The sequence below is a fragment of the Neofelis nebulosa genome, chromosome X (assembly GCF_028018385.1).
Source record: "Neofelis nebulosa isolate mNeoNeb1 chromosome X, mNeoNeb1.pri, whole genome shotgun sequence".
NCBI lineage: Eukaryota > Metazoa > Chordata > Mammalia > Carnivora > Felidae > Neofelis > Neofelis nebulosa.
The window spans coordinates 16,188,819-16,213,214 of record NC_080800.1 but is presented as its reverse complement, the minus strand read 5'-3'; the positions used below and the strand labels follow the sequence as shown (position 1 = coordinate 16,213,214).

Genomic DNA, 24,396 nt, shown 5'->3' with positions numbered 1-24,396 from the left:
TGCAAATTGTATCTCAAAAAAATCTGTTTTGTTTTTTTTTTTTTCAGAAAAATAAAATGGAGGGGCACCTGGCTGGTTCAGTCAGAAGAGCATGCAACTCTCGATCTCAGGGTCATGAGTTCAAGCTCCACATTGCCTATAGACCTTACTTCAAAAAAATAAAAACAGGGGGCGCCTGGGTGGCTCAGTTGGTTAAGCATCCAACCCTTGATTTCGGCTTAGGTCGTGATCTCACAGTTCATGGGATTGAGCCCCACAATAGGCTCTGGGCTGACAGTGCAAAACCTACCTGGGATTCTCTCTCTCCTCTCTCTGCCCCTCTCCTGCTCTGGGCTCGCTCGCTCTCTCTCTCTCTCTCTCTCTCTCTGTCTCTCAAGATAAACATTAAAAACAGTGAAAATAAAAAATAAATAAAATGGGAAAACAGATTACTTTCCAGAAAAATTATGCTTTTTCATCATCACCAGCAATATTTGGTGTCAGCCACCGCCCCCCCCCTCCACCGCCCAACCCTGGGATTTTTATTTTTGTTCCATTTCATAGATATGAACTGATACCCAAAGCTTCCTTAGTTAAGTTATAAACTCCCTCAGTAGAATGTAAGCTCCAGAAGACAGGAATTTTTCTCTATTTCTGTTCATTGCCGGATCCCCAAAACAGTGCCTGGCAAATAATCACTCAGTAATATTTGTTGAAGGAATGCATTTTGATACTTTTAATTAGATAATTTTCCCCTTTACTGTCTTAATTTCATAGTACCTGTGAACCAATTATTCTTACTAGCCTCAATTTCTTTTTGGAAAGAGGCAGTGTATAAATAAATAAATAGAATTGAGTGTCCTTTTGATGAGTGATCTGGTTCAAGTCCTTTAACCTTGTGTGCTTTTTCTTCTGAAATTCATTATAGCAGTAGTTTGCAAATGTATGACTATGAGGACCCCCTTTTTAAATAAGTGTCCACACAGTAGTTGTACTTTTTGTATCAATCAATGGAAAAACTACATACAAGAAGCCATTTATATTTTAACATTTGCCATACTGTCTTCAGAAATTTGCAAAATAGAGGTTATAATATATGAGACATACGTTGATTCATTCCCTAGCCTGTGCATGGTGGCTCCAAGTATTATTCATGGAGCCATGGCAGTAATTTTGAAAGCCGCCAGTAGTTTGGGGCCAATAAGGTGGGAATTACTTAATTATAGTATCAGAACTAAGGAGGGGGGCACCTGGGTGGCTCAGTTAGTTAAGCATCTGACTTTGGCTCAGGTCATCTCATGGTTCATGAGTTTGAGCCCTGCATTGGGCTCTCTGCTGTCAGTATAGAGCCTTCTTCGGATCCTTTGTCTCCCTCCCTCTCTGCCTCTCCCCTGTTCTCTCTATCTCTCTCTTTCTTAACAATAAATAAACATTAAAAAAAAAGAACTAAGGATTACTGACATTTAAATAGTAGCTACTATAGAAGATTATGCCCTAATCACATATTTTAAAAAATTGGTTCCTAAAGCTATCAACTTCTTTTAAAGCATTAATATTTTAAAAATCAAGTTTCCATGCATTGCTTGTTTTACCAAAGAATCAGCAACACACTAAATGTTTAATCATGCTTAATTAAGTTTTGGTATATTTAGTTGAAGTTAGACAGCAGTTTAGTACTATAATAAGGTATTTTAATTCTTATTATCCAGCAGTTTAAAAACAGGATATCTCATCAAGTATTCCTAAACTTTTGTCTGTGCTTATATGAAGTATTTATGTACATGGTGAAAGACAGGAAGGTAGTAGTGATTCAGATGGAGCAATTCTGGGTATTTCCTCCTTTTGGAACTCTTATTTAGCAGTTGCTGTGTGCCAGGCACCATTCTAGGTTCTTTTCATGACTTGACTTGACTCAGGGATCATCAAACTACAGTATATTTGACCTTTGGGGCCTCTTTTTCTGTGGCCCGTGAGCTAAGAATGGTTTTATATTTTTAAAGAGTTGTTGTATTTGTTATCTATTTATTTTGTTGAAGTTTATTTATTCTGAGAGAAGGGGGGAGGAGCAAAGAAGGGGAGCGAGGATCCCAAGCAGGCTCCATGCTGTCAGCACAGACATGACTCAGGGCTCGATCTCACACCCCAACCATGAGATCATGACCTGAGCTGAAATCAAGAGTCGGATGCTTAACCAACTGAACCACCCAGGTGCCCCAAGAGTTGTTTTAAAAAGAAAACGAAGGGGTGCCTGGGTGGCTCAGTCAGTTAAGCGTCTGACTTCGGCTCGGGTCATGATCTCACAGTTCGTGAGGTCAAGCCCCACATCGGGCTCCATGCCGACAGCTCAGAGCCTGGAGCCTGCTTCAGATTCTGTGTCTTCTTCTCTCTCTGTTCCTCCCCTGCTTGTCCTCTCTCTCTCAAAAATAAATAAACATTAAAAAAAATTAAAAAAAAAAAGAAGACGAAGATGCAGTAAAGACCTTATATGGCTCACAAAGCCTAAAATAGTTACTGTCTCGCCCTTTATAGGACAAGTTTGCTGACTCCTGATTTAATTCATTTTATCTTCACAACATTCCAATAAAGTGGGTCCTATTATTATCATCCCTGTTTTACAGATGAGGAAACTGAGGCACAGAGAACTTAAGTAACTTTTTTGTTGGTGGTATTCACTGCTTTTAGAGCAGATTGCAGGCTCTTTTCTACAAACTTGCTAATACTGTGTTTCTTTGCAGTGTAAAAAGTAAACAGTGGCTCACATGTCAGAGGATGGCACGGTCACGCTCTAGATCCCCCAGGTGGAAACACAGGTGAGCAGTTCTTAGTTTAGCAGAGTTAGCTTGAGTTTGAGATGTGCTTTGACTTTCAAGTTCAGTAGTACTGTAAGGAACCTATTTTAATAAGCTCATGGGACCTGGTTATTCACAGTAGGTACTTTACAGTGATAAAGGTTGTATTGCTAGGTTCTAAAAGTTGACAGCTTTCTTTAATTATGGATGGCAGCTCAATTAATCCATAATAAGAAGAAATGCAATGGCTACCTCAAGGGAGAGTGAGAAACATCTTCAAGTGTTACATTTTTTGCATCAGTAAGTGGTTTAGAACTCTCCAGTGGTTTTTTTTTTTGTTTTCATAATCATTATCTCTGAAAAAATTGGGAGTTGGAAAATCAGGAGTTACCTATTTCCTCTTCTTCATGGCAGAATACTTGAGTTTTGAATAACTCAGGTGTAGTTGAACTTTCCTGGTTGGTAGTATCAATAGTATATACATATAATTAGATTGGAACGGTTCAACCAGTATTCATCATATACCTGCTACAGTTTCGGGGCCTCAAAGGCAAATGACATCTCCCAGGACCTCAGCAGGCATGCAGGTCGGCTTGGAGGTTGGCACCATAGTCAGCTATGATACTATGGGAGAAGTGCAGTGCTACTGACTGGGACAAAGTATTCTGGGTCCATGGAGAGGGAACGATTCTGCTTTTATGGAGGAAGAAAAGGGGATACTAAGTAAGTCTTCAAAGAAGAGATGGAATTTTACCTGGTCATATAAGGATGGGTAGAATTTCTAAAGGTGGAAAGAAAGAAGAAAAGTATTCCAGTTAAGGAGGGCAACAGGAGCAAAGGCGCCAAGCTAGGAAAGTGACTAGTATATTCTAGGACTTTAAAAAAAGGACCATAATTACATACTTAAAAAGCAGACCAAAACTTTTCATGTTAATACAACTTGGCCATTGTGCTTGTTCATTATGGTTCTATAATGACTTAACAGTTTTCATTCTGTAATTCACAAGACCAAATTGTAACGGGAAGGAGCTTCTGAAAAAAAAAGGGAACATGAACATAAACAAGTGAATGATTTCAACATGGAGGGCATCAAAGAGGTTGCTTTGTTTCACCCTTTTGTGATAGGCTGGATGAAGGGGCACAGAAGACTCTGCCAAGCTTAGTGCCTGATTTCTAGATTCCTTCTAAGAACTCTTGGTCAGAAACTGTAAAAGGTCTGATATTTTACCTTACTTGCAAGCTGACACATCAGCCTGCCATGGGCACTGCTGGGTCAGAGACAGAGGCCTGTATTAATCACGGTCCAGCAGGCAGCCTGGGCCTCACATGCCCAAGTTTCCCTTTCTCCCCAGTCTCCTGACGGTGGGTACTGCAGAGTGAAGCAGTGAAGTGACAACACAGCTAAGGAACGCAAGCCTCATCAGGGGCTACAAGCAAACCCACCCAGCCTTTGCCTGGGAGGAAATGTATCCTGAATAGCAAGCAAATTGGCCCTCTTTCCTTGAGGGAGGCCCTGTCTCCATCTTCCCCGGCTATGGTGTTTGGAACAAAAGCTGTTAGTGCCTCTGCTTACCAAGCATGCAGGATGCAAGAGACCCGTGGAGAATTGTCTCCCAACAGACTCCTCAGATCTCTTTTGTTTCTTTAGGAGAACTGAAAATGTTAGTTACCATTCCAGCAATCTCCTTCAAAAGAACAGGACTTTATAGAATAAAACCCCTGAGATGAAATATAACAAAGCAATATTCACTATGAGGTAAGGATTAAAGTGAGAGGTTGAGTATTTCATCCAGTCTGGAGGACCTCTGTCTCTGGCTGCCACCTTTTCTCCTTAGTGATGGAAGAGATGCAGTCTTCCAGAAAGTCCTCAGAGTCCCTGCCTCCTTCTTCCTGTGATGAAGTGAAGCCTGCTGGGTGACGAAATTTCTTCTTCAGCTAAATAATGCATTTGCTAAGTACATCTAGCTTGGTGACTCCAGAGGGAGATATTGCCAAGTCCAGTATATAAATCCCAGTATGTACGCGAGGAAGATAAATCTGCTTCCTTTCTTGTAGGGAGGACACAGGCATGTCACCATGTGGAAAGGGTTTGACTCCCAACTCCATGCAGCTTCTGAAGGTGGACGGTAACAAAAGGTGCAAGGGTAGCTGCCTCATTGATTAGAAGACATTAAGCCCTCAGGGAGGCTATTAGAAAATTGGATGGATCAGATGGGAGGAAAGGTCCCCAGATGCAAAATTGAACTTTATTGTGTCCCACATAGTGGTGCTTTCTCTCTGCTTTTGATGTCCAGACAACTCAGACTTGTCTCCCTGGGTACAGGAGCCTCCTTCCTCCTCTGTGGGAGTGAAGTCTCGATGTTGGCAAATCTGAGGTATTGGGGAAGGTAGTTACAGAAAAGATGTGCTGTACCTGGGGAGCATGACAGCTGCGTGAAAGTCTACTTTCTCCGAAGTTATAAGCTCTGTCTGTTTGAACAGCACATGTAAGGGAACAGGTCTGGGAAAGAAAAGCAGTTTGTCTGTCTTAGTAGTTTTTATGGAGGAACTAAGAATGAGATTCAAGTCTTAATATCCTCTTTCCCCTCCACTCTGCACACTAAGTATGTATTATTTTTGCTTCTTGATATAGCCTTAGTAGAGAGAATAGTCAATCAATTGGGGAAACTATGGGGCCAGTTTTGAGTCTGCATTTGGGGGGCGCCTGGGTGGCGCAGTTGGTTAAGCGTCCGACTTCAGCCAGGTCACGATCTCGCGGTCCGCGAGTTTGAGCCCCGCGTCAGGCTCTGGGCTGATGGCTCGGAGCCTGGAGCCTGTTTCTGATTCTGTGTCTCCCTCTCTCTGCACCTCCCCCGTTCATGCTCTGTCTCTCTCTGTCCCAAAAATAAATAAAAAACGTTGAAAAAAAAAATTGAGTCTGCATTTGGGTTTATTGTGATGTCATAAACTCGTAGGATCTAATTTAATTTCAGAGGTTCTGTTCTGTTTGCCAGAGACTCTCCTACCCATTTACTTGTGTGAATCTAGCCCTCCTTTTGTTTGTTTCTTCCCTGACTATTGAACCTGATACAAGCTTTTGATGACTGGTTCTTTTGCCTAAACTTTTGCTGTCAGCAGTCTTCCAAAATGGCTCTTGTGCACCTGACCTGGTCTTCCTGCAGCGGAATGGCTGTGCTCAGAGCAGTAATCAGACACCCACATGGGCAATTTTGAATACAGATAGAGCAAATTGATTAATTTAATTTGAGTGGAAGAAGCAGTGAAAAGCAAATGCTTTATTTAAGTTGGTCACGTTAAGACAGACTTAGTTTATTGTCTTTATTTTTTTTTTTAATTTTTTTTTTCAACGTTTTTTATTTATTTTTGGGACAGAGAGAGACATAGCATGAACGGGGGAGGGGCAGAGAGAGAGGGAGACACAGAATCGGAAACAGGCTCCAGGCTCTGAGCCATCAGCCCAGAGCCTGACGCGGGGCTCGAACTCACGGACCGCGAGATCGTGACCTGGCTGAAGTCGGACGCTTAACCGACTGCGCCACCCAGGCGCCCCAGTTTATTGTCTTTAAATGTACTGAACTTTTCTGTTTGTTTACATAGGTCATTATCACCAGTACCTAGAAATTCTGAACACTACAAGCAAAGGTACTCTCATGGGCATTATGGCTGTGAATATAGGAAGGATCCAAAGAGACCCACCACTTGGCGAATGGACAGTGAGAAACATGGACAGAGTAAACCAAGGATTCCTTCTCGTGGAAATATACATTACCGATCTTATGAACATAGATCACCTTCCCCAAACATAAGAAGAACCTCTTCAGAAAATGTTTATACTTTTAAGCCTTACCGAGAATACTTACCAGGAAGAAGAGATGGTAACAGAGGATTGCACTATATGCCCCAATACTCAGAAGGTGTACCTTACAAAGAGAACCAGAGGAATTTTTATCCCCAGAAAGTACAAGGAAGGTATATTCCTGATGATCACAGAGTTAGAGGAAGTGGAAAAGGAGGGAAGCCACCTCAGAGGTCAATAGCAGATTCTTTTAGGTTCGAAGGAAAGTGGTATGAAGATGAGTTGAGGCACCAGAGGATACAAGATGAAAACCATTCTCAGTCACTTAGAAGAGGCTCTGAAGACTTTGAGAAAAGGAGCTCTTTTCAGAAGAGGTATAGGAAAACATTAAACCTGGGTAATTTGGTATAAAGCTTCAAGTGAAAAAGTCTATTTACTTTATGGTTGAAGATAACCACCTTGAAAAGCTTTTGTCTAAAAAGATAAAAAGCATTGTAATGTAATTATGGTCTACTGGTAGTAGTGAAGTATTTATTTATAGAGTAGATCATTGTTGATGGCTAGAATATTAACAAAAGATGATATTTTCCTCTTTTGCTACCTTGTGCCTCTATGAGTTGGCTTGAGGGATTATAGTTAACTTGCCACTGCCTTCTGCATTTAAAGCCATGCTGCCCAACATTCCACACATATAAATTCTCACTTTCTTCTCTCTAGTGCAAGTATAAACTGCTTTATGTCAACACAGGTATCCTGAGGATCGTGATTTCAGAAAATATGGACACACATCAAAAAGACCTAACGACGTGGAGAGGTACGAAAACAGAGATCCTGCCAGGAACCCACAGTGGAAGTTTGAGCATTCTCTTCCATCTTACCAAGGGAAGAAAGAGCAACGGAACCTTGGGCCCCAAACTCATCGACATGCTCAGAGGGAACCCCCAGAGACCAGTTCGGCAACCAGGGTATCCTGTGACTATCGCCACAAACGTCCTAAGACGTCAGGTGGGGACCAGGACTTTTCTGCTGGAAGAATTCCGAAGTACTCTAAGGAAGAAGAGAGAAAATACAGTTCTCAAAAAGGCCCCGTAAATAGACAGTCCATTTGTCTTACTGCTGGAAGAGGGAGAGAGACTGAAGGTGGGCAAGTCCAAGAACCTCTCACACCATCTAAGAAAGACTGCACTGCCTCTACTCGCTCGCGCGAAAGTGACATTGGCCTGAGACCCTACAATGACAAACGGAAGGAGAAAATAAAGAAAGATGGGGATGGCGGAAAAGAGAGCAACTCTTCCAGTAACCAACTCGATAAAAGTAACAAACTTTCCAATGTGAAACCTTCATCTGCCAGTCTTAGGAAGAAATCACTTACTGTTAAAGTAGATGTGAAGAAAACAGTAAATACATCCAGGTATTGTTTTTGGTTTTTCTTAGTGCTATTTAAAAAGTATCTGTTTCTGCCACCTTTATTTGAAGCTTTAAAAATGGAATTAACAGTGTGTTTAGAGTCCATTGAGTGGGGAAGGATTGCCTGGATTTTTCAAGTCCCTCCTGTAATGAGGATGAGTCCCATGATGGGTAATACGGAATGATCTCATGTCTGCTTGTTTCCGCATCGTATCTCAAGATGCTTTGTGGACACAGGGCACTCTATGGACTTGTTCCTCTTCATGAATTTATGTGTTTTTATGCTGCTAGATTTTCTGTAGCCAGGGATAGGCTGGGTGGAGTTCAAGGGGACCTATCCCTTGCTCAGTTTCTCAGAGTCTGTTTTCCCTTTTGCCTCAAATCCAGAGAATTTTTGACCTGGAAGGGACCTTAGCTGGCCCTAATTTTATAGAGGAGGAAAGCGAAGCCTTGAGAGATGAAGCGACTTGTCTAAGTCAGAGCACCTGCGGCTCAAGGAAGCCGATGACTTAACCTGGCTCTTGCTGCCCTCCCAAGACAATTGGTGCTCAGCTGACTAGAGTCTCTTAGGTAGAGGAAATTAGTCTAGATTCTAGAAAGAGGCCTATTTATCAAACACTCAGTTTAGCTCTCAATGATTCATTAAAGAAAATAGACTGCTGTTGTAATAGGTTATATTCTGCTAAAGTGGTTCGCATGCTTTGTTCCATTGTGCATATTACCTCTGTCTATGGATTCTGGAAATAACAAGGCACTGCAGTTGGCTGTGTCAGCTAAGTCTGTTTATTACCTTAATATATTACCAATATGTGAATAAAAAAGTGATGGGACATGTTGATTTGGTGCATTTATGTTCACAGTTCACTCATACCTGTATTTCAGTCAAAAACAAGATAAAACAAAATCGAAGGTCAAGATGTGACAGGGAGGGAGGTAAACCCACAGTTTCTCTCTTTTTTTTAAACAAATGTACTTTGTTCCTTTTCTTATGGCAGTGCCCCTCCCTCATATTTGCCTTATGTTCATTGTGCTTACAAAAAATGCTGTAAGATATACATATGTATATTTATATGTGCACAAAAAGCATCTATAAATATGATTACATTATAGAAAGTTGGACAAATAGAGGGGAGAAATCACTGATAATTTTACTACCCAAGGACAGTTTTATTAATATTTTAGTACAGCTCCTTTGTTTTTTTTCTGTGTATACTTATACATGGTTGTCATAATACTGTATTTATAATTTTGTATCCTACTTCATATAATAAGTCTTCAATCATTTTGTACTATTATGTTTCCTACTAGTTCTTAACCTTAAGAGCACAAAAGCTGATGTAAGGATCAACTCTAAGGATGTTACCTTAAGCTTTTTTTCTTTCTAACATTATACTATGAAAATGTTCAAACATACAGAAAAGTTGAAAGAATTGTATAGCAAATGCCTATATATCCACCACTGAGTGTTTATAATTAATATTTTACTCTACTTTCATGATCACATATCTGTCCATTTATTCATCGATACTTCCGTCTTATTTTTTCCATACATTTCAAAGTGAATTGTAGATATCAGTATACTCCCCTTTAAATACTTCATTATTTCATTTTTGTTCACATTTTTTCCCTTTGGAGGTAAAATTACAATCACATCACAAAAATCTTGAATTTTTTAAATAGAAGTAATGATACACCCATATTTAATAAGGAAGTTAAAAAGAATTAAAAGGGCACTTGTTGGGATGAGCCCTGGGTGTTGTATGTAAGCGATGAATCACAGGAATCTATCTCCTCCCCCCCCCCCCCCCACCAAAACCAAGAGCACACTGTATACACTGTATGTTAGCTAACTTGACAATAAATTATATTTTAAAAATACTAAAAAAAAAAAAAAAAGAATTGGCTTAGCACTTTTAAAGAATGCTAGAAATACCAATTTTGAGGGATTTCGTTTCAATAGACCTCATTAGAAATATTAACAAGAGTTAATTTTATAATTTGATATTAAGGAATGCAAACTTGATTTTTGTCATGTGTCACCAGAAAATGAGCTTCCTAAAATTGCAGCTGCTGTATCACTTCTTTTGAATTTATAAACTGTAAGTTTGTGAAATTCATGACCTGTCAGCACTTGTTTGAATTACCTGACAAAGATCTGTAGGATGGCTTGTGTAATAAAGAGCTTACACTGCAAATCCTTTCTATTCAAAGATGAATAAATATATGCATTTTTCAGTATGATAATGCATAGACAACAAAATCTTTCTCTCTGATTATAATTATTGATGAATGGTTAAGTTGTGGAAGAGTTTTGTGGGGTTGGATTTAATTACGTATGGAATGATGAAGTATCCATAAAAAAAAGGTAGTTAATGCCCTCAACAGAGTCATGTTCTCAACTATTAACATAACTCAGATTTTCCTCTGCTTGAAAAAATTAAAATAATCATAGAGTAAGTAGAGAGAGATTTATTTGTTGGTTAAAATCTAGAGGGTTTATCCATTTTGGGGGAAATCGGAGATGGTTATTTTATGCATTTTTTATTTTCTTAGCTTTGGTCACATAACGATGTATGTTCTTCCAGTTATCAATGTAGTTGAAAACATACATGATTGAGCTAGTGATTTTTCTAGGTTCCATTTGGTATCTAGAACGGCAGTAGGAGGACACTTGTGTTCACTGCATAGTTAAAACTTCTGTTAACAAAGGCTACATTCTAGTGACCCACTTTGTCAGAAATTGCATCATCAGAGGTAGAAGTTACATATAAGTCATAATTATATGTTTCAAAATATAAGTTAAGGAGTCATAATATGAAAATTTATACGAATGCTATTATGAACTCCCAGCACTGTTGTGTACATCTTGAGGTCTTGAGGCAGATGAAGGAAGTGTTGGTTTAATGTTGGGCCAAGTAGGTGAGAGACTAAACCTTGCTCAGGCTAGGATGGAAGTGAGAAGGAGGAGGAGGGGATGCTTGTCTCTGGAGAAGAATAAGCTGGTGTGGATGGAGTTGAGGCTCTGTTGACCGCCCTGCATGCTGGTACTAGGCATCTAGGATGGGAAGGTTGGCTAGCAAAGTTGATGTTGGACTGAGTATATCAGTCACATTTGCATATAACTGTTTTGTCCCCACCCCCACTCCCCTCCACCAAGAGATACAGGAAGGGCCTCACTATCCCATTCTGGTCTTTCCCCAGGTTTTTCCCCATTCTGAAGGGGGATGAGGTGGTTAATGGGCCCCAGAAGACATTGGAGCCCATATGCTGCTCTAAGGAAAGGGATGCCGCGTGGGTGGGGGAACAACATGAAAAACCATAGTAAGGATTGAAGGAAGGTAACCCAGTGACACAAGTTTACCTACCTATGATGGGTACCATTCAGCTGGAGGCAAAATAAGCTATGAGTGGAGATATTTTTGTGATAACACAAACCTGCTACCTCACTGTTAGGTATCACAAAAACTAAGGTTTCCTACCCCACTAATATTTCTTGTATACGTTTTTAAAAATCAAAAATGAATTGAGAGAAGTTTCACTTTCATTATTATCTTTCACCCTAGCTTCTCTTAATGTCTCTTAAGGATCCTAGTATAAGAAGATGAACATTCTGTTTCAGGTTGGTGTGCATAGGTTTTTGTCTTCCAGTGGGTCCCTAAGCAGCTCTGTGACATTGGGCAGATCACTGGGCCATGCCTTTTGGGGCCCATATTAACCTGCAGTTCCTCCTGGCTCTACAACTTTGCTCCCATTGGCCATGTGTTGGTAACTATTGAAGCTGGATTGACAGGCTCATCATAGGATTCTCTGAACTTTGGTATATATTTGAAATTTTATATTATAAAAAAGTGAAATACTTAAAATTTAAATTGGTCTAAATTAAGTTATAATTTTAAAATAAAAAGTTAGCCAAGAATGTTTAGAAAACACAGTTAAATTGGCCTCAGAATTTTCAAGTCTGTCATCTTTTTAGCTGAAACTCTCATTTCACATTGTCCAAGTTGTTTTCCACTTATCATCCATTCATTGAGCAGGTAATTTTTTTGAGGACCTACCTTCTGTGAGACAGCCTGTTAGGGTACTCTCAGACTATAAATCGGCATAAGATTGGATTTCTTCTCCACTGATCTACTAGACAATAGGGTGATGTTGGTAATACCATGACGCAGTGAATGATACACAAGGTGGGACTCAGGTGATCCCAAGCTGGAGGATTCTGAGAAGGCTTCTTTTAGGAGTTGTTGGCACGTGAGCTAGGCTTCAAAGGTTTTCAACATTTGAAAAGGGAGATGAGATGAAAGACATTTTATTTTTATTTTATTTTATTTTATTTTATTTGTTTTGAGAGGAGGGGAGGGGCAGAGAGAGAGAGAGAGATTGAGAGAGAGAGAGAGAGAGAGAAATGCTCAAGCAGGCTGCGCACTGTCCACACAGAGACTGTGTGGAGCCTGACGTGGGGCTCGAACCCACAAACAGTGGTACCATGACCTGAGCTGAAACCAAGAGTCGGATGCTTAACCAACCGAGCCACCCAGTCACCCCGAGATGAAAGACATTTTATAAGTTAACAAAGACAGAAAGCACACAGGAACTTTGAGCTGTGGTTCCAAGCAGTAAGTGAAAGGGAATAGAGGGACGGGAGGCTGCAAAGGTAAGACTGCTACACTGCCTGATTTGACAGGATTAGCTGATGATCAGAGAGGGCAGGAAGCAGTTCTGGCTGCTGCAAGACTGCCTTGGAAGACACCTGTGAGGTGACTTGGAAGGACACTAGGGTTGGGGAGGCCAGTTAGGGTACTTATGAGAAGATAATGAGATGCTGAATTAAGGGAATTAGCAGTCTCCCTAACCCTTTACCCTCAATTCCAGAAAAGCTAAATGTCTTCTCAGGAAGACAGGAGCAAATGAATAATTGGGAAAGTGCTTTATAAACTATAGGATGTCATACAAAATGTTAGTTCTTGGGAGAAAACTGAGAAAGGAAAACTTGATATGTGTCCCATGCACATTGTTATATATTTAAAACTTCCAGAGGACAGGGGATTATCCATTAGTTTTGGTTGTTGTTGGGCTTTTTGTAATTGTTGTTTTGCCATGCAGTTGTGTTTTTTAATGGATATTAACTGTGTACAAAGGAAATTAAGGTTTAACGTAGCTTTTTATGTTTTCCTCGTTATTATGCACAATACTCAGAAAGTCGGAGGAAATATCCTTAAAGGAAAAGAAAAACGAGTGGGGTGTGGGGGAGAAAAGAGAGGAGCCTGGAAGATTTCATCAGACCAGTATCAGAAATAGTACTAGAATACAGGTGTTTGGCTATATTTTAATTTTTAAAACTGTCTAAAATGCATCTCAAATGAGAACATTTGGTCTTTTCAGCTTAACTGCTTGTATTGGGAATATTTCTTGAAGTCATTAACTTTTTAATCAATATCTGTCTTAGGAAAAAGTAAGAAAGGAAAATGTGAACCAAGAGGTGATGAAATGTACAAATGTAAATGCCTAGAACATTTTGTGTTCCCCAGTTTCGGGAAGCCTTTTCTTATAGCAAAACTGTAATTGTTTGTAAGAGTAAAATTTCAGTTTTAATATTTCCTAGGAAATGACAATTTTAACATTTTTTAGTTAAAAATCTTGCAGGATAAATTAATAGCAAATGTAAACACTAAAATTTCAGGAATTAAATATAGCTGTAGAGTATACCATAGCACTTCTAGGGATTGAGAGTTGGGCATGGAGTTATACCAGTAATTAACTTATAATAAGTTACAAGTAAATTTTATTTTTAATGTTTTTTATTTATTTTTGAGAGAGAGAATGGGAGTGGGGCAGAGAGAGGGAGGGAGACAGAATCCGAAGCAGGCTCCAGGCTCTGAACTGTCAGCACAGAGCCCAACGCGGGGCTCAAACTCACAAACCAGGAGATCATGACCTGAGCCGAAGTTACACACTTAACCGACTGAGCCATCCACGTGCCCCATCAAGTAAATTTTAATAATTACTTGGTGGAAAACTGGAAACCGTTATCAACTAGTTTCCTCATGGGAGAAACTGAGTCTGCAATACAAAATGTGATTAATTGATTTCCCCTTATGGACAGACCATTTTTATAGTTCTGTTTGAACATCTTACTTTTCTCCTGTAAAGTGTTTTATTTTTAAAATTTTTTTTAATGTTTATTTATTTTTGAGACACACAGAGTGTGGGTCGGGGAGGGGCAGAGAGCGAAGGAGACACAGAATCCGAAGCAGGCTCCAGGTTCCGAGCTGTCAGCACAGAGTCTGACGCAGGCTTGAACTCACAGACAGTGAGATCATGACCTGAGCCGAAGTTGGACTCTTAACCCACTGAGCCACCCAGGCGCCCCTCTCCTGTAAAATATTTTTAGAAGCAATTTTTGGGGGGTATGGAACAGGATTTTTGTACCGTGAAACACAGCATTTGTAATTCTTTGCTAGTAGAGGTTGTTATAGGGCCATTCTAGCTTCCAGTGTTTATCACTAATGTCTCTTAGCTTGTTATCAGATACCCAGTGGGAAGCTTGTAGCAAATTAGGAGGAAAGAAGAGAAATGGCTCTTCTAATGAAAGTCCTTCTGATGAATCAAGGAAACCTTAACAGTGGCATCAGCCTGCTGCATAATCACTTTTCCGGGGTTCTGCTTTGGCAGGGAGTTATCTCGACAGTGCTGGTTTGAAAGCAGGGAGCATAGGTCATATGGAAGCCTTGCCTCTGATAAGTTAAAAATAGGCACTTAAACCATCTTATGAGAGAAGTTAAAAAATTTGAAGAATATCTGTAAGCCCCTGATTACCCTGGAGCGGTTTTATATATATGGCTGTTAAGTGACTTAAATAAGTAAATCCGTGCATGCATACACCCACATCCCAACATGTATCCATCTGATTGATATTTGTTATATGAAGAGGTATCATTTATTCAGTGGTGCTGCTATTATTTAAAACATGTTTCAGGGCTCTCTTTCAGGTTTATCTTCATAGCCTATATAACATACTCATAAATAACCCCAGCACTTGTAAATCTCAATTCTTTGGGTAGTGAATATGATTTTTGGAAAGAGGCAAAAGCTATTTAGAGTTAAATGCAGAGGAGTAAGATGGGTGTAAGCTAATTAGTGCCATTTTGAGTCCAAAATGAGGTATAAATATAAAATAATGAGACATTTTCTTCTGTGACATATAATCTGCCTCCAGGCAAAGAATTTAAGAGTAGTTTTAAGTGAGAGCAGCTTTTTTGGAATTGTTTCCCATTATGACACTTGGAAGGATTATGTTCCTAGGAATACTCAGCCTCTGGGATGTAAACCAAAACAACCAAGACATCCGTTGTCTCAGTGTCATAGCGCCTTCCCCATAGGGCTATTGTAAAGATTAAATCAGATAATGTTCGGAAACAAGTTCTGAGCCCCTGTGTGTGGCTTGCAGTGAGCCCTCAATAATTGTTAGCTGTATGTCATAATCATGACTTGATAATGATGCCTAAAGGTCAAGAGAGCTTGTAATACAAGTTACAAAGATTCAGAAAGCATTAAAGGGTAACATAGCTGAGGTTATATAATAAATGGTAGCATTTCTTTAAGGATACATTTAGGGTGAACACTGTAATCGGTTCTAATGATCATAACTTTGCAAACAACTAAGATTATTTGCTGCCAGTTTAGTGAGATTTTGTAATTGATTCATCTCAACAGAATTTGATTTCAAAATACCAAGTTTCTCATGACTGATACAGAGCTATAAGAATTTTTATGAAGGCAAAGAAGTTATTATGTTTAATAGCAGCTTTTAAAGTGTGGTAGAACTTCAAGATAGTATAAGCTTGCTGGATTTATAATTTTATAGACAATTTGGGAGTAGAAAATAATCTAATTGATTATTTTTTTGCACATTGACCTTTGATGCCTTGCTGTATTTTTTTAGGTAAAAATTGTTTAACTTAGAATGTTGAGGATTTTATTATTAAAGTGGCAAATATTTAATGATCTCTGATTGAAAAGGAGAACTCAAACTCATGCATCTGTAGCTATTTTCTCCTGCGCATTATTGCACATGTTTTATGGCATACAGTTTAATGCCTTAATTATAAGAAAAGATAAACATCCTTTTAGTTTTATAGCTATCTTGATTAATTCTTAATAAGTTTTTTTCTCAGTAAAATAGTTTCAAATTTAGTTAAACATTTACAAATTATTCTAGGGTTGCTTCTAGCTATTCCACAGAGAGACAGATGTCACATGATTTGGTTGCTGTTGGCAGGAAAAGTGAGAACTTTCATCCAGTGTTTGAACATCTTGACTCAACTCAGAATACTGAAAACAAACCTACAGGAGAATTTGCTCAGGAAATCATAACTATAATCCATCAAGTTAAAGGTTGGTATATCTTGCACATACATTAGGGATAACACAAAAATAATGTACTGGCTTTTCACAAGGTATAGGTAAATATCTGTGATATAGTAATAGTAATTAATATTTCATTATAAATTTGATCATTATTAAGGAACTCTGTTGTAGAGAGTGTAAAGTATTAATTCAAGCCTAGTTCTTCATGTGTTGTTCCAATAACCTGGTACTTTCACTCATAGTAGATTACAAACTGAAAGGGAGACGTTGGCTGCTGCAAGAGACAGGCCTACTGACAGCAGCAAGAAACGTTAACTGAAAACCAAACAAGAAGGAGGAAGCAATAAACACCACATATGAAACTTGACAAACTCAAGAACTCTGGAAGTCTAGGTCTTTTGGTGATGTTCTTAAAGCCCCCTGAGGGCATTACTAGGACTTTGTGCCATAAGGATGAATGTGAAGTGATTGATAAAAGATTCCAGTTCGATTTGGCATACTTGATGACATCAAGGATTTGCATAATAAATACTTTGAATATCTGCAGTAAATTGTTTTGTTTTAGCTTCTGGCCAATTTCCATTAATTGAAAATTTCAGTCAGGTGGAACAACTTACTTCATTGATGCTGCATAATAAAGCAGGCATGGGAATAATAAACTGGAGACCTTCAAGAATTTCAAAATTTTTATTTTCTATTTCTTACTAGACAATTGCACTGATTTTTTTTTTTTTTTACCTTCATGGAACATGTTTTGAAAATGAATTATTTTCTCTGCATCCCTCAAACTAAGGCATATATTTACTTTGAAGCATGCATTTTGTCTGAAACAGTTCACCTTCTCAGTTCCAGCCCCTCTCACCCAAAGGAAGTATGATTCTTGGCAGAAAGGGAGCTGGTATTGCAGAAAAATCCAGGAGATTGTCCCAGAACAGGAACAGTAAGTTAGGGAAAAGGTTTGCTTAAATACCATTCTGATGGGTTAAGTGTATTCTCTTTCTCTCTATCCTGTTAAAAGCCGTGTAGCATAGCTGATTTCAGTATGTCTTCATGAACTTCAGTTAATGTTAATTAAAGTAGAATGGCAGTAGGACTCTTTCTGGGATATGTAAACAACGTTTAGCATTTGTTCAGAATTTTCTGATGCTTCAGGGTTGTTCTTGAGTTATTTTTTACTCTAGGTCAACTATAAAACTCTGTACCGTCTTTACTTCCCAGCAGAGTAAGGTCTTACCTGGGAGAAGGAAGGTTCTCACTTTGAGAGAGCCACACTATCTTTTCCCCCCAGCAAATCGGCAGACATGTCCAATAGAAACAGAATCCTTAGGTTCATAAGTCAGGCCTTTTTTACTGTTGCTTAGACTTGGGAAACCATGTGAGAGCTACAAATTAGTCTGTGGAATAAGTTTGGGTCCCACATATTTTCAAGAGAAAACAGGTTGGACGTTTTTTAACAGTCCCTTCTTCCTGTGCTTATATGTAATCTTTTAAGCAGAATCAGTTTTACACTGAGATAAAACTATTTGTTTCCTTTTTCAGCAAATTATTTTCCATCACCTGACATTACTCTACATGAGCGTTTTTCAAAAATGCGAGATACACACGCTGCAGATGTAAATGAAGTTAAATCGAATTCAGATCCAGAAATTCACAGGTAATGATTGATTATTGTATGCCCATTTAACTTATCGGAATAAGCCCCAGAACATATTTGGGAAGGTGCCGCCTTCTGGGCTTGCTGTAGACTCTAGGACAGCATTTCCTATCCAAAAGCAGGACTGACCCAGGCAGGTACTGGGTCAGTGCACTTGGGTGGAATAGGTTGTATTAAAGCCATTGATTAGCAGTGTCTAAATGTGGAGGACTTTGACAATCTTTACCTACCTAACTTTGATTCTGCTGTGTCTATAGTAATTGCCTACTGAAGTTATCACTGGAAGAATGAAAGACAATTGTCGAGCCATTGAAATCATGGGTTGCTTCATGTGGTCAGAAATGGCTGTTCTGAGGGCAGCCGGATGAAAACCTATGCCTTCTTCTGCTGGCACCTGTCTGAGCAGGTGGTGTGCCCTGTCTTGCGAGCTGAGCTGAATCAATGTTAGAATGAAGTAGATCACCGGAGCAAAGTTTAAGGTTACCCAGGCTAGTGATTTGAGAACCGCTAAGGCATCACTGTGATGTTGTTCACAGGATATGTGTGTCCTGGGAGACTGACTTGTAGATGAAAACCCACCTGGTAGCATGTTTCTTTTGCATCCTCCAGGACATACCAGTTTTTTTTCAACTTTTTTTTTTTTTTTTTTTATTTACTTTTGGGACAGAGAGAGACAGAGCATGAACGGGGGAGGGGCAGACAGAGAGGGAGACACAGAGTCGGAAACAGGCTCCAGGCTCCGAGCCGTCGGCCCAGAGCCTGACGCGGGGCTCGAACTCACGGACCGCGAGATCGTGACCTGGCTGAAGTCGGACGCTTAACCGACTGCGCCACCCAGGCGCCCCCAGGACATACCAGTTTTATTTCAAATTCCATTCTGTAGTGATGGAATCAAGGTATCAGTGTATAAACATAATTATTTAATTGTAATATGCCTTTATTATTTTAGGAGAATAGATATGTCTTTGGCTGAGCTTCAGAATAAACAAACAATGGTATATGAATCAGAACAGGTAAGTGAATACAATTTTTGATGAAAGACTATCCTATTGTTGGCATATTGATGGAAAAGGGAACTGGTAATTGGGAGTAAAAAAAAGGAGTTAAAGTAGATGAGAAAGAAGGATTGAGACTCAGGAACCTGAAATTTACAAAGCTCTCCAAGTGATTCTAACTTGGCCAGGTTGCAGAGAGAACACTGGCAAAAGACAAAAATATTCCCTAAGAGAGACAATCCCTAAGGGTAACAGCTTTGTAAAATTGACATATAGTTACAATGTTGAATATTCCTTCCAAAACTTAACACTATAAGGCTTGTGGAAAGTATATTTGATACCTACATTTTTTCCAAAGCAGTCACGTGGAGTATTTTTTTTTAATTGTATGTGGAATGAATGCAGAGGAACTTACTTTCATTTGATATTGTCCTTCTGCTTACTGTAGAATGTATGAAAAATTCTGTGGACTATGAACTAGTGAAATAATGGAAGTAATACTGATTTTTTTTATTGCCACACATTGAATTTCTACCCAACATTTCCTCAACCCCCCCCCCCATTTCTTTACTAATTAGAAAAACTCTCTTAACTAGTTGGGGGGGAGGGGAAGAAAACTGGCTCTCGTTTTAGAAGTATATCAAGTTCTAAAAGAACTGCTAATTTATTCATTGAGAGTAAAATGTTTTTGTAGAGGAAGGATTTTAATACACTTCTGATAGAATATGTAATTTTTTTCACTTGTGAATGGTTACAATTTTTATTGAACTTATAGAGATAGCATTTATTGAATAAATGCTATTTTCAGAAAATTTCTATTCATCAAAATACTGTAATCAACCCATAGGAAATTTGAAAAATCACCTCTAATTCAACCACTTAACACAAAATATCATTTGATCATCTTTTCTTGTAGTCTTACATCTGGCATTTTAACGTAGCCACTATCATAAGAAATGTAGTTTTAGAGGCTCTTCTTTTTACTTAATAATACTGCTTTTATGTAAAATCTCTGAGCTCCCCCATGACTTTTTATGATTGAGGCTTTTTAAGTTTTAATTAACTTTTCTCAGTAATTGTGGGTTTTTTTCACGTTGACTTCCACATAGTCTACATTAACCATACTTCAGATGTTTGTACATTATTACTTTGACTTAAATTTACCATAAAATCATTCTCCCCTTCTCCTTTAAATTTATTTTACATTTAAGTTGCTCTTATTTTTTGATGATTTTTAATATAGCACTTTGGATATATTTGGGTAGATAGCCTTTTCTTTGGGATAGACTCCCAGAAGTGGGATTCCTGGTTCATTGTTATGAACTTTTCTGTCTGTGCATTGTCAATTGTGTCTCATAATATTTTAATCAATTTACACTACCATTAGGATGAATATAAGGTAACTTATTTAGGACTTTTACTTAAGGTTCTTATTAGATACGGTCTTTGTGCAACTAACAGTAATGTGAATGGTTTGTCTTCTGTCAAAATTCCTCAGACTCTGGTCAAAATAATAGACCCAAATGACCTACGACATGACATTGAAAGAAGGAGAAAAGAACGGTTACAGAATGAAGATGAGCACATTTTTCACATAGCTAGTGCTGCAGAGAGGTAATCAGTAGATGAAAAACATCCTATTATCAGGGAGCTTTTGGTTTTAGCATATTTTTCAATTTTTGTGTGTGATGATTTTCATTTTAGTGTAGGGATTTGATCCTTCAAATCTATTTTATATGTTTAAGTGAAATCTATTAAAATGTTTCAAAGCTATTCAGTGATCATCGTATTCTGTTTGACTGAAACAACAAAAACTAAGGGGTAGGTGAGTATATGAGGTCTTTGTAATTCTAGAAAAGAGTGTAATGGCTCTTTGAATATTAGCAGGCACCAGGACCTGCAAGTTTACGGACTTGCATGTAACAGTTTATGGACTGTTTGGCTCAATCTCTTTGAAACTCTGACACGTTCTGCCCTTTAGATTCTGGTACTCTCCGAATATTACAGAATTTCCTGAGGTCAGTACAATTCTCTTTTAGAACTCTTCATGGATGTCTGTCCATGAAGCAGAGGCAGGGGTATTAGAAAATGGAGGAGATAGGAGTTGGAATCCCACCTCTGCCATTTGACAAGCTGCATGCTCGTAGGCAAACTGGCTTAGTTTCTGGAGCCTTCTCTATAAAATGAGAAGAACTAATTTATGATGTGGACAGGTTAGAAATATTAAATGAACTGCCACATGCGAAGTACTTATGCCATGTATGGCAAATTGATTGTCAGTACATTGTTGTTTTTCTTTCCCAACTCTGTACTTTTTCGGGGGCTCTGAGTATTTTTAGATTGACCCCAGTTTATGTCTAGTTCTAAAAACTATGTGTAATTTGTGGCAACCCTGGGACCCCATATGATTATGAGGTATAATTGAAGAGGACAAAATTTCCAGTTCACCCAAGGGTCTTCAAATCGTTTGGATCTCTTAGAAAGTAGGAATGTATGAATAGGAAGGGCCAGTGCTAATTCCCTTTCCATATTCCTTAGTGTCAAATTGACTAGACTTTTACGTCAAGTCTGTGGCTAACTTGGTCTTAGTCAAAATACATGGAGTTTGTTTAAAACTGGACTTTATGCTGACAATAAGTTTGGGACTAATTAAGAGATAGCAAACTGTGTGTTGGGGCATATAAAACAACTGAAAATAAAATCATTAAAATCTCGTCCCTTGCTAGGTGAAAGTCTCCAGTTTCTTAATATGACATGGTATGACTGTGCTCTTTAGTGACACAAGCTCCTGTCATGCTTGTCTTGATTCAGCAAGTGTAAGAAACTCAGTGTGCCAGGAAAGAGGATTTTAAAAACAGATTTAAGATAATCAGCATTTTATAAAAACCATGCTTTAATGCTTTAGAATATATCTTCCCCCTTTGAGATGAGAAAGGGCTCGAGCACTGGAGTTACACCTGAATTCAACACCTGGCTCTGTAGACACCTAGCTATGTGACTGATCTTAGGCAAGTTACTTAATCTTTGTTTCCTCATATGTAAACTAGAGGTGAGAATTACACTTACCTCACGGCGGTGGTGAAGATTAACTAAAGCGACGGGTGTGAGGTGCAGAGTAGCTCATCAGCATTAAGTGTTTATGATGTTAGCTTTGGAGGCTATGTAGAGCATGCAGAGATGTCTTTCTGCAGAATGTCTTTTGCTGGCTGTGTTGGAATATTTTATTTTTATTGGATGGCTGGTGCGGCATAGGGGAGCCGTGAGGGGTTTTTTTTTAATTGAGCTATTACTTGCCATAACATTCACCCTTTGAAAGTAAAAAAATTTAGTAGTTTTTAGTATATTCACGAAGCTCTGCAGTTGTCACCACTGTCTAATTCCAAAACATTTTCATCACTCCAAAAAGAAGCCCTGTAAGCATTAGTTGTCGTTCCCTATTTCTCCTCCCCCCAGCCCCTGGCAGCCACTTTCTGTCTCTGTGGATTGTCCTTTTCTTGATGTTTCATATAAATGCAGTCATATAATGTGAGGCCTTTCGTGACTGACTTCTTTCATGTAGCGTATTGTTTTCAGCACTCCTCCATGTCATAGCATGAATATTCCTTTTATGGCCGAGTGATAGTCCATTATATGTATGGATAACCATGTTTTGTTGATCCATTCACCGGGGGCTGGACATTTGGGTTCTTTTCCACTTTTTGGCTGTGGTGAATTATGAGGCTGTGAACATTCACGTGCAGGTTTTTGTGCAGACCTATGTTTTCACATCTCTTGGGTAGATATACTTAGGATTGGAATTGTTGAGTCATATGATAACTCTGTGTGTAACTTTTTGGTGAACTACCCTTGTGTTCCACAATGGCTGCCTCATTTTACATTTTCACCAGCAGTGTAAGAGGGTTCTAGTTTCTTCACATCCTCACCAGCACTTGCTATTTATTGTTCATCTTTCTTGAAAGGAGTGACTTAGAAAAAAATGATTTAGAACCTTTAACTTTATCCTAATTCGATTTCATTCTTAAAATAAGAAAAAGCATTTGAGTTTATCCTTTTGTCTTAGAAATTCAGTCTTTGAAGTTGACCTCATTAATATTTTTGCAGAAATCATTTTAGTCATCTCAGTGTTTAGATTTGTGTAGAAATTCAGAAGAAATGAAATATGAAATCATTAAGCACAAGATGTAGCAATTTCCCACCTGTGTGATCTTTTTGCCCCTCAAACAGTTATATGCAGACTCTGTGTCTGTGTTTCCTCACCACCTTATCCCCACTGCCTTGAACTCAACTCAGAGCTGTTGAATGAGTGAAAACTTTGCAAAGAAGTAGATAGGACAGAGGATGCTTACACTGCGACACATTTAAACCTTGATTGCTATTTATTCCCTAATAACTTAGGTAATCTTTCCCAAGCAAGCCTAACACTAGGACATTCTGTCTCGTCTCGAAGACCATGTTCTCTTTTTTTTCTCCCTACTTCTGACCAGTCGCGTACTCTAACATCTCCATGTCTTCTCCTGACCCACCATTTCTCCCTCTTGTAACCAGCATTCCTAAGTTCCATACAGTGCTACCAAGGTGTTGTGCTGCAATGTGCATGCATTGGCATGGTGTGTGTGGGATAAAGCAGCTTCAAAATAGAATCGATAGACTTTGAGGGGACGTCAGGCTGCAGAGATTTTCCTTTTAGCTACACGGCGTACGGAAAACATACAGTGAAGAGGTATACACAAAGTCCTTGTCCTTGTCAAGCTTACAGTTTAATGGTAGGAAAAATAAATACCTACATGTTGACGAGTGAAAGGTGAAAATAAGGCGGAAGAAGAAATTTAATAGGACAGAGTGATACGTGTGGTGTGATTTTATCTAGGGTGGTTATGGAATGCACGTAGGATTTCTTTTTTTAATTGAACAGGGATGTGAATTAAGTGAAGGAGTTAGGGAATTAGTAAGGTTTTTTGAGGGGATAGTATTTTAAGGAGGGAACAACAAAGGCAAAGAGCCTCAGGCAGGATCACGCTTACTCTTGTTTAAGGAATAGAAAGCAAAAAAAAAAAAAAAAAAAAAAACCAAACAAAAAAAACAGAAAGCAGGCCAATGAGGTTATAACACGGTGGGAAAAGAAGAGAGTAAGTAGATGAGGCCAAACTGCAGAGGACTTTGGAGGACGTGAGGACTCAGTATATTACTTTGAGTGAGATTATGAAACATTTTGGGCTCTAACTCAAGAAGAAATATAATCTCATTTAAATTTTAAAAGATTCACCCCGGTTGCTGGGTAGAGAATGGACTGTAAGAGCAGGAGAAAACATTATTTCTTTCTCATGTAGAAAAAGAGTCCAGTCAGGACGTCAGAGCGTGGTAGGTAGGGTGGATCCATCAGGAAACCAGCCTCCTTAGATCCTGCTCCTCAGA

General features: G+C 38.9%; 1 protein-coding gene across 10 annotated transcripts in view; it reads left to right on the top strand.

Annotated features, from left to right (window-relative positions):
• BCLAF3 (BCLAF1 and THRAP3 family member 3) overlaps positions 1 to 24,396 on the top strand; it is a 58,891-nt gene that overhangs the window by 12,894 nt on the left and 21,601 nt on the right. For 7 of the 10 annotated variants that reach the window (XM_058714348.1, XM_058714347.1, XM_058714345.1 and 4 more), the window contains 7 exons: positions 2,715 to 2,789; positions 6,366 to 6,938; positions 7,313 to 7,975; positions 16,187 to 16,362; positions 17,875 to 17,989; positions 18,939 to 19,002; positions 20,483 to 20,598. In XM_058714348.1, coding sequence (XP_058570331.1) covers positions 2,749 to 2,789; positions 6,366 to 6,938; positions 7,313 to 7,975; positions 16,187 to 16,362; positions 17,875 to 17,989; positions 18,939 to 19,002; positions 20,483 to 20,598 — 1,748 coding nt within the window. In that variant the 5' untranslated portion in view covers positions 2,715 to 2,748. The remainder of the gene's footprint in view (positions 1 to 2,714; positions 2,790 to 6,365; positions 6,939 to 7,312; positions 7,976 to 16,186; positions 16,363 to 17,874; positions 17,990 to 18,938; positions 19,003 to 20,482; positions 20,599 to 24,396) is intronic. The other 3 variants (XM_058714350.1, XM_058714346.1, XM_058714349.1) reach the window with 3 other exon arrangements.